The 16,112-nt window shown below is 37.9% G+C and overlaps 4 protein-coding genes across 6 annotated transcripts; 2 read left to right on the top strand and 2 right to left on the bottom strand.

The window, feature by feature from the left end:
• Positions 1 to 1,049: 1,049 nt before the first annotated feature.
• On the bottom strand, positions 1,050 to 3,959 carry LOC111006802 (cyclic dof factor 3). 2 transcript variants are annotated; one of them, XM_022278875.2, is made up of 2 exons: positions 3,687 to 3,959; positions 1,050 to 2,712 (listed from the first exon to the last, which is right to left on the bottom strand). In XM_022278875.2, exons 1-2 carry the CDS (start codon positions 3,825 to 3,827, stop codon positions 1,453 to 1,455), a joined length of 1,401 nt encoding a protein of 466 aa, XP_022134567.1. In that variant the 5' UTR covers positions 3,828 to 3,959; the 3' UTR covers positions 1,050 to 1,452. The 2 variants fall into 2 exon arrangements, with proteins under 2 accessions (XP_022134567.1, XP_087981777.1); XM_088125651.1 differs by having other exon boundaries at positions 3,612 to 3,731.
• Positions 3,960 to 6,466: 2,507 nt separating this feature from the next.
• On the bottom strand, positions 6,467 to 8,285 carry LOC111007276 (GDSL-like Lipase/Acylhydrolase superfamily protein). Its single transcript, XM_088125652.1, has 6 exons — positions 8,036 to 8,285; positions 7,851 to 7,963; positions 7,614 to 7,744; positions 7,286 to 7,525; positions 6,963 to 7,212; positions 6,467 to 6,880 (listed from the first exon to the last, which is right to left on the bottom strand). The coding sequence occupies exons 1-6, from the start codon at positions 8,161 to 8,163 to the stop codon at positions 6,573 to 6,575; spliced, it is 1,170 nt and encodes a 389-aa protein (XP_087981778.1). The 5' UTR covers positions 8,164 to 8,285; the 3' UTR covers positions 6,467 to 6,572.
• A 2,703-nt stretch (positions 8,286 to 10,988) lies between these two features.
• On the top strand, positions 10,989 to 12,753 carry LOC111007196 (Pyridine nucleotide-disulfide oxidoreductase family protein). The gene is made up of 2 exons (XM_088126183.1): positions 10,989 to 11,731; positions 11,825 to 12,753. Exons 1-2 carry the CDS (start codon positions 11,036 to 11,038, stop codon positions 12,524 to 12,526), a joined length of 1,398 nt encoding a protein of 465 aa, XP_087982309.1. The 5' UTR covers positions 10,989 to 11,035; the 3' UTR covers positions 12,527 to 12,753.
• Positions 12,754 to 13,286: 533 nt separating this feature from the next.
• On the top strand, positions 13,287 to 15,950 carry MDH (malate dehydrogenase). Of its 2 annotated transcripts, none has more exons than XM_088126184.1 (2): positions 13,287 to 13,602; positions 14,405 to 15,950. In XM_088126184.1, exon 2 carries the CDS (start codon positions 14,421 to 14,423, stop codon positions 15,696 to 15,698), a length of 1,278 nt encoding a protein of 425 aa, XP_087982310.1. In that variant the 5' UTR covers positions 13,287 to 13,602; positions 14,405 to 14,420; the 3' UTR covers positions 15,699 to 15,950. The 2 variants fall into 2 exon arrangements, with proteins under 2 accessions (XP_087982310.1, XP_022135229.1); XM_022279537.2 differs by having other exon boundaries at positions 13,291 to 13,602; positions 14,452 to 15,950.
• Positions 15,951 to 16,112: the final 162 nt, after the last annotated feature.

Below are 16,112 nucleotides of genomic sequence, written 5' to 3'. Positions count from 1 at the left end.
CTGGGTTCACAAGAATTTAACAAATTGCAATTAATTCTGTAGCTTCTCACAGAACTAAACCAGAGATGAGCATATGGATGTGAATCAATGGGCGGTGGTTTTCACATGGGGGAGAAAAGAGCAAAAAAGAAATAGAGCAATATCTAGAGAAAATGCCAAGAATGATTTTGTGGCATTAGTTTCTGGGTCCTACAATGACTAGAACAGCTGATTTTCTACATAATATGTGGTCTACATTTCTTCCCACCCACAAAATATCTGTGTGTTCATTTGCTAATTGATTAGGGGCGATGATGACGTTGATACTTTGGTTTTTGGTGAAAATACAAGTTGTTTTTTATGACATTTTTGATCTCATGCATAAGAATTTTACATTCAACCAGTCAAACATCTTTTTTCTAAATTGGCAACTCGCTTGAAGTTTCTATGTCTATGTTTACTGTAAAGTAGATAAAATTAATGTATGTTCCACAAAAGAGGGAGGCAAGTGAAAAGATATGGAAAAAGAGAATCCCATATGGTTATCTACTACTTTTTTACCCCAAGTTTATAACTTTGGGTCAAGGGCCAGAAACGTTTTGTCCAAGTTTGTTTCTTTTACCATAAGAAAGAAAAGGAGTGGAAAAGAAAGCTGTTTGTGTGATCATATCTTTTAGAACCAGTTGTTTTGGAGTTTTGTTGGGGAAAGGGACTTGACTTTTCCTTTTATTTTTTTGTTGATCTGAACTAGTGAGGGTTCAAAGATCTAGCCATCTAGGATTTGTGACTTGTATTGCTCAGCCTTTTTGGTGCTCACCAAACTGTCACTCTACTTTTTCCAATGCTTAGCTGTATGGATTATCACATGTTGCATTGGTAGTTGGCAATTGGCATCATTTTGAGATATTGAAATGCATTTTCTATCCATTTACTGTGTGTATGTACTTACCTTTTTTGAATACTTGAAAATGTTTCAAGTGAAAGATGACACTCATTTCTTTGGATCTAATCAGAGCAATGATTTCTCAAGTTTGGGTTTGAAACAGGGGGAACTGCCAATAATATCAAACTTGAAGCAAACTTGACTGCATTTTTATACATTGTCTGAGAATCTTTGCTGCAACTCTACATCAGTTATTCACATATGTAAAGATATGTACAAAAGGATGGCTTGAAAATTGCATAAACTTGAGATATGAAAAAGGTAATGGCTGCTACTCTTTCTATGGAGAGAGAACAAGTTCCAGGATTCTTGAAAAACTGGATTGCTTCTTGGGCAGAAGAAGCTGAGATTGCTTTTCTCCACTTCATGCTTAAGCTTCTGAACTTCACCGAGGATTTTTACAATGAAGCTGGATACTGGAAAATCAATTCTTGAAGGAGGAAGGAAAGTTACCCATAAGTCAGATTAAAGGATAAAAATCCAACTTCCCTCGTAATGTGGATGAAAATTTCACATGACTAAAGTACCATTCACGAATGCTCATGGAAAGTGAGAGATCTTGACAAGGCTGCAGGGTTAGCTTGCAAAAGGGGAGATAACATTTCAGAAACGTTATTCTTCTGATCAGTCTTTGATTGGAAGACCTTAGATAGATTAACCGCTTTGGCTGAATCATTCTTAATACCGAGTGTCTCCCAAATTGAGCTCTTAGCTGCTTCATTTGGATCATCAATCCTTAAAGTTTTGGGAACCAAAACACATCCATTCTTCTGTTTTGGAGGTTCTTCTTTCTCAGAATTATCAGCCTGGTTTCTGTCACTATCTCTCGAATGCTTCCCCAGTGTAGGAGACCGCGGACCAGAGTTTGGAGAACAGGGCTGTGGAGGGAACCACGGAATACTCCAAGCGCCTGGAACGCCACAGCTCCAATATGTTGCAGGATAGAATGATAAGGGAACTCCAGGAGGGCAGAAGGCTGGTGGTGGTATTGGTGCGTTCCATGAACAAGGCCAAGGAACACCAGGAAGATATGGGATTTGAGGAGGGAAACCATTGATGTTCTGCATCTGTGGTTCTTGAGGGCATCTTCTGGCTCCTTCTTCCATTGAACTTGACATCGTCACAGAAGATGCACTGGAACAATCATCGCCAGTTTCACCATCCTTACAAGGTGCTTTGATTACTTGGTCTTCAAGTCTATGAAATTCATTCCTGGTTCCATTCAAGACCTTTATTTCTGCAGGATTGAGGACAGTGGCCATAGATTCACATGCAGGTGCATTTATACTGAAATTGAGGACTCTGCCATTGCTTTCAGATTCTAGGCGGTTGACCCCATTGGGAACATCAATTTGTGCAGCTTGAAGAGCCTCTGAGATCGTAATGTGTCGGTATTGGGAGGCAGAGTTCTTGTTCTTTCGGCGGCCAGCTCCAACAGGGACATTCCTCATCGTTCCACCTTCAGTCCAATATCTTTGACAGGCTTTGCAAAAATGGCGTGGTTGATTGACATTATAATTATTGTAATAACAAAACTTTGTTTCCATGCTATTGCAGCGGGGACATGGAAGTATTTTATCTGGTTTCTTCAATTTCTCTTTTGAGTTGGTTGCATCATTCTGTTCTTTCTCAGTTTTGTTTGTTGCGAGCTTATCATTTTCATCTATTGATGGCACTTCAGGATTCATATGCGCCTCATTTGCCGTTTGTAGACATTCAGAATCCTCTGAATCATGAGGAGTTTCCTCTTTTGCTGTTGAACTCTCAGTAGCTTCTCTTACAACTGCATCCTGAAAATTGAAACAGTTCTTAGTACTCTTTAGTTATTACAAATACCATATAAGTTAGATTTATATTTCAGAAATCAATAGCGGACGAGGTACAGGGACAGTATGATAACATAGAAGAACAAACAGTAGTGGTATTTAATTTACATTTCTTTTCAAATTGTAAGTGTTGTTCCAATATTTTCTTCTTCTTTTTCTCTTTTGGGTTGGGAAAGGGGTGTATCTACTGGTTTGTCGTCAAAGTGTGACAAAGTCAAACGGCTAAGAAAGTATTGAATCCACTGAAACTTGAGAAAAGCCATATAAGAGTATCTAACCACTAGCTGCACGGAATAGGATATTCCAAAGAAAACGATATTAAGACGAATGGAAATTACAAGTTTAATACTAGCAAATCTCGAGTAATAAGAACTCCAGCTTGATTATAGGAAAATTCTCTGTACTTCTAGTTACTTAAAATTTAAAATTAGGAAATAAACTAATTCGTTGCTTCAAATTTTGCTTTCAAAAATGAAAATTCACCGATTTGCCGTTTCAATGAAAAAAAAGAGAAAAAAGAAAAAAATAAGCTAATACAAGTTAGATTGATGCAGGCTTTATTATTTGAATCCAAAAGAATTGCGGAATTCATTTTCCCCCTACGAACTTCCCTAGTTCCGAACATCAAATCCAAATCAATATCCATTGGACGATCCCCCAAAATGTCAGAAAAGGATATTTAGCAACGAAATACATCAAAATCCGCTTCAGAAAATGAATAAAAAGCCGAAAACAACAAAATCTGAAGAACATCTAAACGGTCAACACACCAACCGCGCTGCCAGAGTACGGTAGTTCCCAAAGAGGAATAGAGAGAGAGAGATAGGGAAATAGTGAAACCGAATCGCTAATAGTAGTTGTACCATTCGCTAACACAGGTCGAATTCAGGTTCGGATAACAGAGTATACAAAATCCATGATGGAATGAACTACTGTACCTTCTCGCCTGCTCCATATTCTCCATCTTTCTCCGAACTAGAATCCGAATCATCGCTTTCAATCAACGGAAGTTCACAGTCGGCCGGAAGGGGAATCTCCTTGCCGAAAATTTTAATGGCAGGATCCTTAATCTCAAGCATTTTCTAGGCCAAAAGAACAGAAAAATGAAAAAAAAGAGCGCGAGAAAATTAGGGGAGAGAGAGAGGAAAAAGAAGAAGACGAAGAAGAAGAATTGGATATTGGCAGTCTCGGCTGGCATTGGGCATCCTTGGTCCGCGTTTTTGATCCGTTTAAGCAAGAGGTGGATGCCACGTCATCGTTCTTATTTCATTACCAGCCACAAGTTTCTTCGTATTCTGATTCTCGGTTGCACACACATTTGGTGCACCCATCACCCATGTAACTTTTTTTAAAAAAGAAAATTGAATAAATAAATTATTACATTATTTAATTAAAGCGACCAGCACTGTCACATGCCCATTTTTACAAAAATTTATCCCTACTTTACACATCATTTAATCATTCAAGATGAAAAAAATAAAATTTCTTCAAAATACATTTTTTTACAGGTACATTCATCTCGATCAGTTTATCAACAATCACTTAACCCTTATATTAATTTTCAACTACAGTCAACTTAAGTCTAACTCAATTAGTTAAGAAATGTATCTCTATTAAAATACAATTATGGTGCTTTCCTCGTAATAACGACTAAAAATTAAACAGTTATTTATTTTTATAAAAAAATATTTATTTTCTTTCCATACATTTTTCTTCATTATTTGTGAAAAATTTAAATGAATAAAAAATTATGTGAGACGTGGTTTGTAATTTTCCAAATACATCTTTTTTACAATTACGTTTTACTATTGTCGTACTTGAAAAAAGAAACCATCAAATTCTAAATTCAAAGAATTGAAATTTTGGAAAAGGGAAGCAAAGGAAGGAAAATAGTGGAAATTCCTTTTCTTTTTTCTTTTTTTTTTTTCCTTTTTTCCGACGTGGCCCACGCAGGGAAAAAGCTTTTCAGCTTTTTTCCAAGTTGTTAAACCAATACGTCTAATCATAATCCACGTCCTCGAAATTCGACACGTGTGAGAAATCTATAGCTTTTGCCTTTTACTGCACTTGACTTTGTCTCCGTGTAAAATTTACATCTCCAGAGCGTGACACGTGTCCCACTAATGAGATGACTTTTAAGTCTAGAAACTTACGCTATTGGACCACGTAAGAGTAATTAAAAAGCAAAACCAAACAGAAATCTTTTTTGTCTTTCGGTGTAAAAAGAGTCAACAGTTTCTTAATTTAATTTAATTTAATCAATTTCATTAAACATAAGATAAAACTAATTAATATGTCTACTTCATGTGTAAACTTTTTCCCGTTAGATTATATTAATAATAAGGACGGCCGCGTGGGCGGTGGGGATAATTAACCCATTTCTTTTAACAATTAAAGAGAGGTAGACGTGGTATTATTAAAACAATGTATTAAAGTATTGATTAATATTTAAAGTTGGAGCATTAAGATTGAAGGTATTACAATGAGTCTTAATGGACATTATTATAATTTAAATTCATTATGATAAGCTCTACTTTTTTAAGTTAAAAGAATATACGTTACAGTACATTCAACTAGGTTTGTTAATGATACAGAAAAATCTTCCTAATTTTTTGTTATAAATTAAATTTAATTGTGTGCTACCTTTATGCTTATGCTTTTGATGCAACAATTATAATTTTAGACAATTTTAAATATTTTATAATGCTTTTGCTACATATTAGGAGTTTTAATATCTCATTTTACAAGCTTTCCCAAAAAAAGATTTTAGAAACAATTTAGACTCACAAGTTGAGTTTATTTTATAAATTCTTTATTGACCAAAATATATATATATATATATATATATATATATAACTGTCACGAGAGTGTTAATTATACTAATTGATTTTTAAAATTCATATTATCTTTGAGATGTGATTTATAGAGTCAAATTTGTATTTGAGAGATATTTATGGTTTGTATTTATGGTAAAATAAGTTCAATTAATTAAAAATAGAGTAATAATATTATAGATTTGAAAATATAGTAAAAAAGATAAAAATAAAAAAATCCTTCCGAAAAACTTTATATATATCAGTTTATTAGTGATGACAGACGTTATAACTGAGCGGTGTATGGAGATAAAAATAAAATTGTCTAAAATTATCCAAACAGATGTATGAGAAAATTTTTAAAAACTTTTAGGTTTACAAAATCATGATTATGTTGTTAAATTTTCAAATATGAATGTTAATCTGCGGATAAGAATTTAGATTTTGTGAAATACATATTGCTTACAACTTACCTATTGTACGGGAAGTATGAAATTGGCTGCCCAGACATATGTTAAATTTTCATTTGTTCAAGTTTAAAGAAAATAAAAAAAAATTAACAAATGAAAAGCTGACACGTGTCTGGTGGTATGGATTTTATGTTCTTTTTTATAAGTAGAACAAATTAGAAGTAATATCAATCTAGTGCAGAATTATGTTATTTTGGCTGATTTTATTCTCTTCAGTTATATACATATCTGTGAGAATGATAAACTAGCGATCAATATGTAGGTTTCTAATTCGGATTATGCGGCAAAGATTAATGTGACAACAAAAAAAATAAAGAAACTTTCTTGTTTTATTTTCCTTTTTTTCCCGTAAAAAAAAAAAAAAGTTTCTAATCTGGCCAAGCATAGCAAGCACCAAATATTTGCCATTGTTAATTATTTAGGAAGGAAACAAAATCACAGAAATCACTCTGTATTGCAACAGAACATAAAGAAAAATGCATACATAAGTTTATGAATACTTCCCAAGAGAAGAAGAAGGATTCAAAAAATGAAATTGAAGTCAGTGTGGAGATGGGGAGATGGAAGGAGTCGGAGATGGATCCACAGCCGGAGCCGGGCCCGAATCCGGATCGGTTTCTGGGGCCGGAGACGGAGAAGCAGATGGAGATTTGGTTTGATCGACTCTCTCAAACCCGAATTTCTTAATGAGTTCATTGGCGATCAACTCGTTAGCCCTGTCTGATGGATGGTACTCATCCCAAAACACATATTTGCTTCTGTCTTTGCACAACACTGATGCAGGAACACACGTAAGAGCAGGTCGAATCCTCCCGAATGAGCAGCATGGCGAATCCGAGTTACTAAACCCTGCAACATTCCCTTCCATCATATTTAATTTAAGATTTAAATCTCATTTTGATCCTTGAACTTTCAAGCTTAACTAAATTACCGTATTTAGAAGGGTTGCTGATGACGTCGGCCACAACGTCATAAGCATCCCCAAATTTGTAGGTGGCGTTGGGAAGTCTGGAGGAGAGGCCATCAAGAAGATTACTGGTGGCCTTGTTGAAGCTGAGGGCCAGATTGTTGGTTCTGTCCTGGCACTCACCGGAAGAACTCAGCACCCTCTGCAGAGGAATGCAGCCCATTGGCCCCAGCCCAAACACCATCAGCTGCCTTGCCCCCAAACTGTATAATAACTGTAAACAAACCGTAAAAAAATTAGCACAAGACTCACCAAATAGCGAAAATTTCATAAATTTTGCGACGTACCTTGAGTTGATCGCGAAGGGTTTCCATCAAATAGGTGACGAAAGTTTGGTCGTTGTACTTCCAGGAGTCAGAGTACACGGGCATGAGGTAATTGTTGATGAAGTCGTTGCTTCCCAAGGCGACCACATATCGAGCCTCTTGGAAGAACTCGTTGGCTTTTTCTTTGCCAAGTCTGGCTTTCATCAGTTCTTGTGTTCCTTGAAATAGCTGAATCTGCTTGTACAGAGGAAACCTCTGAATCTGCAAAATAGATAATATGGGAAGATCAGAGGAAGCCTAATCAAAAGATTGGTTCTGTTTTTTTTTTTTTTTTTTTGATGAAACTCACAAAGTAGCCTCCAGTTTCATTCAAGATCCCTCCACCACCAGAAGCATAATTCACCCCATTTTCCAGAATTACATCCTCAGTCAACGATGGATCCAGAAAAGCCGGTGGTCTGGGGAGACCCATTTCATCTCCTGAACAAACAAGATCACACCCATAAGTTAACATTCATGTCAAAGGACGAAAAAACTACCACTCAACTCAAAAACTTAAACTGATGGATTGAAGGAATATGAGTACCTATTATGTCAGCAACAGTTCGACCATTGCTGAATCTTCCATTGGGCAATCCGTTGCCAAAATCAATGCCGTACCAGGGCAAATTTGCATTAGCTAGGCTTCTCGAGAGGTATCTGATAAAAGTATGGATAAAAAGATTAAATTTGTTCAAGATTTCGAATTGAACTGTAGTTTAACAGGAGTACCTATTGTTTCCAACATCGGAAAGAGAGTCGCCGAAAATGAACTGCACCATCTTGCATTGGCACCCTGTAATGGCGGCCAAGAAGGCCAATGGCAATGTGAGGAAACAGAGTGATGCAGAGAATTTCATGTTTGAGGATGGACATGTTGATTAATTGGGAGGATTTAAGAGAAGAAAGGATGTGTTAGGTTGATAAACAAACAATTGGAGATTCAAACCTACTTATAGCTACCTTGCTTTAGCTGCAACGGTTTTTTGGTCAAATTTTTTATGTGGAAATTTTGCAAATTGTGATGGTTTGGTGGGCAGATGGTGGGTAATAGTAATATATATAATATGGGTTTGTAACTTGCTGCAATGAGGTGGTGACCTACTCGAGGTTGCTTAAACTACGGGCATAAGAATTCAAGCAAATTCCTAGAAACACAAACGAAAGGAATAGTGGAGATGCTGATCCATCACTTATACACCAAAATAACTTTAAGTTAGCACTTAATTCAAATGGGTGATATTGAACTTAATAAAGTTGCGTAGAAATTTTTGGAGATGGAGATATGGTCGGGAAATTTTATGTTCTTGTCTTTGAAATTATATTGAGAAAACGAAACAGTTCACAAAGAGAGGAAGAAAACTCAAACCTGGGTTACATATTTCTAACGTCTACCGCCGATTAGTATTTCGTTAGGATGTCTTTCCCCTTTTTCTTTTGTTTGTATTATGTTGGAACTGCATATTGATGCTTTGTTTGAAAAATCGGAAAATCTAAGTTATCCATAAATTGCTACTTTTAAAACTAGGATATGGAAAAACATACAATTTACCTCAAATACAAGCTACTTAGGCTACACATTCCTACCTCTAAAGTACAGACTTTTCAACCTCATACATTAAAATACTCCCAAATTTACCTTAGACTATCGATATCTAACCGCGCCCCAAATACCTCCATAAAAATCTTCTTGTTCTCAAGTATCTTTCCTTTCAATTTTAATCCATGCCACATCTATTTATATTTCGTATTTACCTATTTCAAAATTAAAGGTAGGACTTCATAAATTGAAAACTTATTCATTTCACCGGATATAATTAATTGCTTTATTGAAATGAAGAGGATGAACACGTTATAAAGGTTGCTAAATAAATATAATTTTTAAATCCCTACATTAGTTTTCTTTATAACATTTAGTAATAATAATCATTTTGTTGAAAAAATTTATAATAAAAGATGAAATTTAAACTTTTAAAAAGTTACCGACCAAAAAAAAGAATTACGGATATTCAACATTGTCAATCAATAATATCTACTTTTGAGACTCCTATGAATGCTAGTAAGAACTTTTGTAGAAAAATTCAATTTTTATCTTTAAATCTACTAAAACGATTTAACTTTTTCCTTGATCAAGAAGACTATAATTATTTAAGTAGACGTATATTATATTCACCACTAATTTCAAAAATGTAAAAATATCTAAAGCAGTTAGGGATGGCAACGGAGTAGGATGGGTAGGGCCATCTCCATCCTCGTGGCAGGGTTGGGTACCCGCGGGAGTCTAGTTCGAATTTTTTTAGACCGGTTGCTTGTTTGAGTTTCGGGCTCTGATACCATATTAATATTTATGAGTTTCATCTAAAAAACAATTGACAATGGGAGAGTAGCTCATGTCTATTATAAACGTCTCTTGGGATCCTCAATGTGGGATCCTTAACGACTCTCTTGCTATCTCTCGTTCCCTCTGTCTCTCCCTCTCTCGCTCTCTCTCCAAGATTTTTATTTTTGTAATTAAATTTTAAATTCAATCATAATTAAAACTATCAAAGATTAAAGGAGAGATTTAAGGAAACAAATTTGGATTAAATTTAATACCAAGATTAAAATTAAGGAGATTGAGATTCTATTTCCTCCCCTCCCAATTTTCAAATTTTTAATAAAAAAATATCTATCTCTAGATTTGTTTGGGATAAACATTTATTCAAAATGAATTCAATGATTTAGGAAATCAATCGTCTTTCTAGCTCTCCCTCTCTCTCCTCTCTCATGAGCCTTCTTATCTTCGACTTTGATGCATGCATCGGGTGATTGTTGGAGGTCACTAGAATTATAGAGACTGCCGATTAAAAAAAGATAGAAAAAAAGAAATAGAAAAATAGTAATTAGAGAAGAGAGAGAAGAACAAAAAGAGAAGAGATGATGACAGAAAAAAAAGAACTCATAGTAGCATGAAGAGAGAAGGAGAGAAGAATGAAAAAAGAGAAGAAGAGAAAAGAAAGAATGGATCAAGGGAAAATGAGAGAAAAACAAAATATATAGAGAGGGAGGGAGAGAAAGGGGAGAAGGGAGGAAAATCTAAAAAATTAACAGAGGAATAGTGAGAGTCATTCGGTGTTATATACTTATGGATATTAAAAAAGTGGGTAAAAATTAATACTTAATAGCTATTCAACCAAAAACCTCTCTCAAATTTTCAAAAGAAAAAATCTCCCAATATCTACCTTTGAAAAAAGATAAATTAAAGCCTAGTGTTTTGTTGAGATATTATTGGTTTATAAGGTTCATTCAATTAAACAAACTTAAAAGTTTAGATAAAACTTTCCTAAAACTATACATTTTAGCGATAAAAGTTGTCAACTTTCTGAAACAATTTTGTTTTGTTGTTTTTCTACGGGAGGCAACAGCCCGTGTACGTATATAGCTGAGTTGGCATTAATTAATTGGCTGCATTTGCTCCGGCAGAAGAACTAGACACTCAATCTGAATAGTGGTGGTAACGTGGTGCAATACCAGTCGATCATTACTAATTAGAATTATAAAGAAGAATACAAAAAAAAATGGTATCCTAAAAATCCAGCTCTATTATCCATTTCTAACATCCACCGTCCATTCTCTACATCCAACGGCCAACACCCACTCATATCTCAAAACCATATCCATTAAATATATAAAAATCACCATCTGAGCGAACACTCACAGCCATTGCTCCTCCACCCTCCACCGCTCCACGAAATGGCTTCCGTTGCCCTCAAATCCTTCACCGGTCTGCGCCAATCCTCGCCGGAGAAGCCCCATTTCGTTACACTAACGAAGGCCGCCCCGAACCTCCATTATCGGCGCCGATTTTATGTCGCTGCTGCTAAAACTAGCCCTAAGATCTCCGGCCGCAACCTCAGAGTCGCGGTGGTGGGGGGCGGCCCCGCCGGAGGATCGGCCGCCGAAACTCTCGCTAAGGGCGGCGTCGAGACTTTCCTATTTGAGCGCAAGCTCGACAACTGCAAGCCCTGTGGTGGTGCGATTCCGCTGTGTATGGTCGGTGAGTTCGATCTCCCGTTGGACCTAATCGACCGCCGCGTCACGAAGATGAAGATGATTTCTCCGTCGAACGTCGCCGTCGACATCGGCAGAACCCTAAAACCGCACGAATACATTGGGATGGTACGGCGCGAGGTCCTGGACGCGTATCTCCGGAATCGAGCCGCGGAGAATGGGGCGAATGTGATTAACGGTTTAGTCATGAAATTGGATCTTCCGAAGGAAAGAAACGCACCGTATGTCCTGCATTACACTGCGTACGACGGGAAGAAAGGAGGCGTCGGAGAGAAGATGACATTGGAGGTCGACGCGGTGATCGGCGCCGACGGAGCCAATTCTCGTGTCGCCAAGGCCATCGACGCCGGCGATTACGATTACGCAATCGCATTTCAGGTACTCTTTATGGAAATTGATTTTGGGATTTAGGGTTTAATTTAAGGGGCTTGTGTTGCTGAAATTAAGAATTGGGGGTTTTGGGAATTTCAGGAGAGAATCAAAATCCCTGATGACAAAATGGTGTATTACGAGAATCTTGCGGAGATGTACGTCGGGGACGACGTTTCGCCGGACTTCTACGGGTGGGTGTTCCCGAAATGCGACCACGTCGCCGTCGGCACCGGCACGGTGACTCACAAGGCCGACATCAAGAAGTTTCAAATAGCAACACGAAACCGGGCCAAGGACAAGATCCTCGGCGGCAAGATCATCCGAGTAGAAGCACATCCAATCCCGGAGCACCCCCGACCACGACGGCTGGCCGGGAGAGTGGCACTGGTGGGCGACGCTGCCGGGTACGTGACGAAATGTTCCGGCGAGGGCATCTACTTCGCGGCGAAGAGCGGGCGAATGTGCGCGGAGGCGATCGTGGAGGGATCGGAGAACGGGAAGAGAATGGTGGAGGAATCGGACCTGAGGAAGTACTTGGAGAAGTGGGACAAGACTTACTGGCCGACTTACAAGGTTCTGGATGTGCTGCAGAAGGTGTTCTACAGGTCGAATCCGGCGAGGGAAGCTTTTGTGGAGATGTGCGCCGACGAGTATGTGCAGAAGATGACATTCGACAGCTACTTGTACAAGAAAGTGGTGCCTGGGAATCCATTGGAGGACTTGAAATTGGCTGTCAACACCATTGGGAGCTTGGTCAGGGCCAATGCTCTCAGGAGGGAGATGGAAAAAATTAGTTCATGAGAAGAACAACACAACTTTCAACTTAATCATCAATCCTCTGTTAAAAAAGGAATCTTAGTTTACTTTGCATCCACATATTCAATCATAGATTTTGTAGATGGGATGTTTTTTAATGTTAAGTAATCATCTTCGCTTCACTTTGTGGGGGTTGATTTCCTCTCCTTTTCTCAGCCATTTTAAGCTCAAATTTGAGTTAGACAATGAAAGAGACCACTGTTTTGTTGTTATTTGTTTGGGAATGTGCAATTCCTTTAACTATATTTTGCAATGGTGTTATATTTCCTATTAGACTATGTAATCAATCAGGCAGCTATAACACACCCTTTAATGGTCTCGAAAGGCCAATTAATTAGATTGATCAGATGTTTTTTTCCCTGAGCTAAGTATGATGTGACATCCCAATTTTCATATGCTTATACTTTCACATCTACGTTTAAAAAAAAATTATATGATTGGGCATCCAATTGCGTGTAAATAACTCACTTTTATTTCATTTGCTATGGTCTCAACAGACAAATTACTAATATAAAACAGTAGCCCTTTTATTCTAATAATACAATATTAGAATCACTAATTGGCCAAGTAAATTTAACTATATTAAATAAACTCCTGTACATTCATTGCATTCTGGTTATGGGATTTAAATTTATATCAAAAAGTAAACAGCTTTCTTTTTAGGGGAACGAGAAGAAGTATAGCAATTAACTGTAGAACTGGTTTGGGTCCATCTAATTTCTATTAATACGTTCGTATACAGAGGGAGAGGGGGCCGAAGGGAGAGAAGAATCAGGGCCGTTGAAATGTTGAAGGGAAGTAACGGTTAAGATTTGGGTATGGAAACGCTTGAAAAAGGGCCAAGATTCGCATTGCGGCGGAGTATTCGGTACACAGAAAGAGAAAGGGAAGTAATATAAACCTTCGCTGTTCAAAAAGCGCTGCCAAGTCCGTGGCTTTCAGGCGGAGAATCCTACGACCCGTAATACCCATTTCGAATACCCTCTAGTCTCAAGCCCCGTAAATCTCCACTCCCCCACTTTCTTCTTCCATCACCAGCTCGAATTTTCCAGCGTCTCAAGGTTCGATTTCACCATCTGTTCTGTTTTTTCTTTCACTTTCTCGGGAAAGTTGAATACTCGGTGCTTGGTTGAATGTTGATTCGTTATTTAGCTTGTTTGGGTTGTTTCTTTCAAATTTATCCGTAATCTGTGTGATTTTGGCAGATCGATTTGTTTTATGTTCATTTCGGATGCTCTGGATCTGGTTGTTTTATGTTCTAGCAGAATTTGGTTGTATATATTTGTTTCTGAGAGCGCGGTTCCCTGCCTTGGTTGATTTTGAAGCTGGGATTTCGATAAGGAATTCGTGTTATCTTCTATTTCACGCGAATTGATGAGTGAAAGTTTTTTTCCTTTTAGACTCGTGGATCTGAAAAGATGGGTCGTTGGCGAACTTTCATTTTGCTTGTGCTTTTTCCCCTCTGGGGCTACATATTCCTTGTTTGTTGTTTTCTTTTTAAGTGATAACAATAGAAGTTGGGCCACACTTTACATGGAAAATCAAGGCACTTTTCTTAATTTGTTGTGTTTGATAGCTATAAGATGACTGATGAATTACAAATAAATGGTATGTATAACTCCTAGGGTTGTTGCATATTTTGCTTATAAAATTTGATAAATTTTGCCTTTGATTTGAACTTTGTTTATTAACTTGTGAAATTACCAACTTTCAATACGTTTTCAAATATCTGTTTTATATATCATCTGGAGTGCTGGTTGTAGTTGTCATAGTTTTCTTATAGAGTTGAGATATCTATTCTTCAGTGTAGTTCTTAGGAAGTTAAGCAATGCTGATGGTTTTTTATTGTTGGAGAATCACCAGATCATGAAAATGACTTATGCTTCCCCCGCCTCCCCTTTCTTTAACAGAGTCAGAGATGGCAGCAACATCAGCAACTATTTTGTCAGTTGGAGCAACTGCATCACTTAATACTAAACTCAGCTCATTTTCCCAATCAAAGTCTGCTAGCTTCAGGTTCAATTCACAAGAGACTCTTAAGAGCTTCTGTGGGCTCAAGGCAGCATCATCTCTACGTTGTGAATCAGAGTCTTCTTTCCTAGGGAAACAGAGCAGTGCCGCTCTATGGCGTCATCTCGCTCCATCAGCCCAAAGAGTGAACCAGCACGTATGCAAAAATCTTCAACCTCAAGCCTCTTACAAAGTTGCTGTTCTTGGAGCTGCTGGAGGGATTGGTCAGCCTCTGGCACTTCTCATCAAGATGTCTCCACTGGTTTCCGCCTTGAACCTTTATGATATTGCAAACGTCAAGGGTGTCGCTGCTGATATTAGCCACTGCAACACTCCCTCAAAAGTTAAGGATTTCACGGGACCTTCTGAATTAGCCAATGCTTTAAAAGGTGTAGATGTTGTTGTCATACCCGCTGGGGTTCCTAGAAAGCCCGGTATGACTCGTGACGACCTCTTCAATATAAATGCTGGCATAGTCAAGAGTTTGGTCGAGGCAGTTGCTGATAACTGTCCCGATGCCTTCATCCATATCATTAGCAACCCTGTGAACTCCACTGTGCCAATTGCAGCAGAAGTTCTAAAGCGGAAGGGTGTGTATGATCCAAAGAAGCTCTTTGGAGTTACTACATTGGATGTTGTGCGGGCAAACACTTTCGTTGCTGAAAGGAAGAACCTTAAACTGATTGATGTCGATGTCCCGGTCATTGGGGGACATGCGGGCATAACCATTCTTCCTCTCTTATCAAAGACAAGGCCTTCAGTGAGCTTTACAGATGAAGAAGTTAAAGAACTGACTGACAGGATTCAAAATGCGGGAACCGAAGTTGTGGAAGCAAAGGCAGGCGCAGGATCTGCTACCCTTTCAATGGCATATGCCGCTGCAAGATTTGTCGAATCATCTCTTCGTGCTTTGGACGGAGACAGTGATGTTTACGAGTGCTCTTTTGTGCAGTCTGATCTGACTGAACTTCCTTTCTTTGCATCGAGGATTAAGCTCGGCAGGAATGGAGTTGAAGCCTTTGTAACATCTGATCTTGAGGGTTTGTCCGAGTACGAGCAGAAGGCTCTTGAAGCTCTAAAGCCAGAACTGAAGGCAAGCATCGAGAAGGGCATTGCTTTTACTCAGAAACAAGCTGTGGCTGCTTAGAAGTTTGCTTTTTAACTTTTAAGAACATGCTCGGAGAGTTGCATTGAATCCTAAGCATCGGTTTGCGGCTTTTCTTTTTGTTTAGTAGTTCCTACGTTTTCATGTTTCCCCCGTTTGATGAAGGAAAACTGCTGTTTAAGATATTTACTGCTGCCGTAGATTATCCAAAGAATGTAATCGTTTCATTAGGAGTTCTTGGTGATGGAAAATTTTGTAATAACATGGTTGGTACGACTGTGCACTTCATCAGAAGACACTAAGATTGATTTTTTTTTTCCTTTTTTGGGTCAATATCCGAAAATTATACAGAATCAGTTTGTTGGCTAAGTTCTTCAAGAGAAAGACAGTTCACTTTTACTTCAGCCAAAAAATTTTTCTCCTTGTATATGAGATTCGGGCTGCTTGTTTAGCATC

This window comes from Momordica charantia, assembly GCF_013281855.1.
Source record: "Momordica charantia cultivar OHB3-1 chromosome 6 unlocalized genomic scaffold, Mcharantia_2.0 BLBB01000006.1, whole genome shotgun sequence".
In the NCBI taxonomy this organism is placed as follows: domain Eukaryota; kingdom Viridiplantae; phylum Streptophyta; class Magnoliopsida; order Cucurbitales; family Cucurbitaceae; genus Momordica; species Momordica charantia.
Note: the sequence above shows the minus strand (reverse complement) of the source record. Positions and strands in the feature narration are given on the sequence as shown.

Bases quoted from the DNA above. Each gene is read 5' to 3' on its own strand.
- LOC111007276 (XM_088125652.1), bottom strand. From the start codon at position 8,163: ATGAAATTCTCTGCATCACTCTGTTTCCTCACATTGCCATTGGCCTTC. The intron at 7,964-8,035 runs GTACTCCTGTTA...TACTTTTATCAG, and splicing joins TCCGATGTTGGAAACAATAG to ATACCTCTCGAGAAGCCTAG. The intron at 7,526-7,613 runs GTGAGTTTCATC...TCTATTTTGCAG, and splicing joins ATGAAACTGGAGGCTACTTT to ATTCAGAGGTTTCCTCTGTA.
- MDH (XM_088126184.1), top strand. From the start codon at position 14,421: ATGCTTCCCCCGCCTCCCCTTTCTTTAACAGAGTCAGAGATGGCAGCA.
- LOC111006802 (XM_022278875.2), bottom strand. From the start codon at position 3,827: ATGCTTGAGATTAAGGATCCTGCCATTAAAATTTTCGGCAAGGAGATT. The intron at 2,713-3,686 runs GTACAGTAGTTC...TTCAATTTTCAG, and splicing joins AATATGGAGCAGGCGAGAAG to GATGCAGTTGTAAGAGAAGC.
- LOC111007196 (XM_088126183.1), top strand. From the start codon at position 11,036: ATGGCTTCCGTTGCCCTCAAATCCTTCACCGGTCTGCGCCAATCCTCG. The intron at 11,732-11,824 runs GTACTCTTTATG...TGGGAATTTCAG, and splicing joins ATTACGCAATCGCATTTCAG to GAGAGAATCAAAATCCCTGA.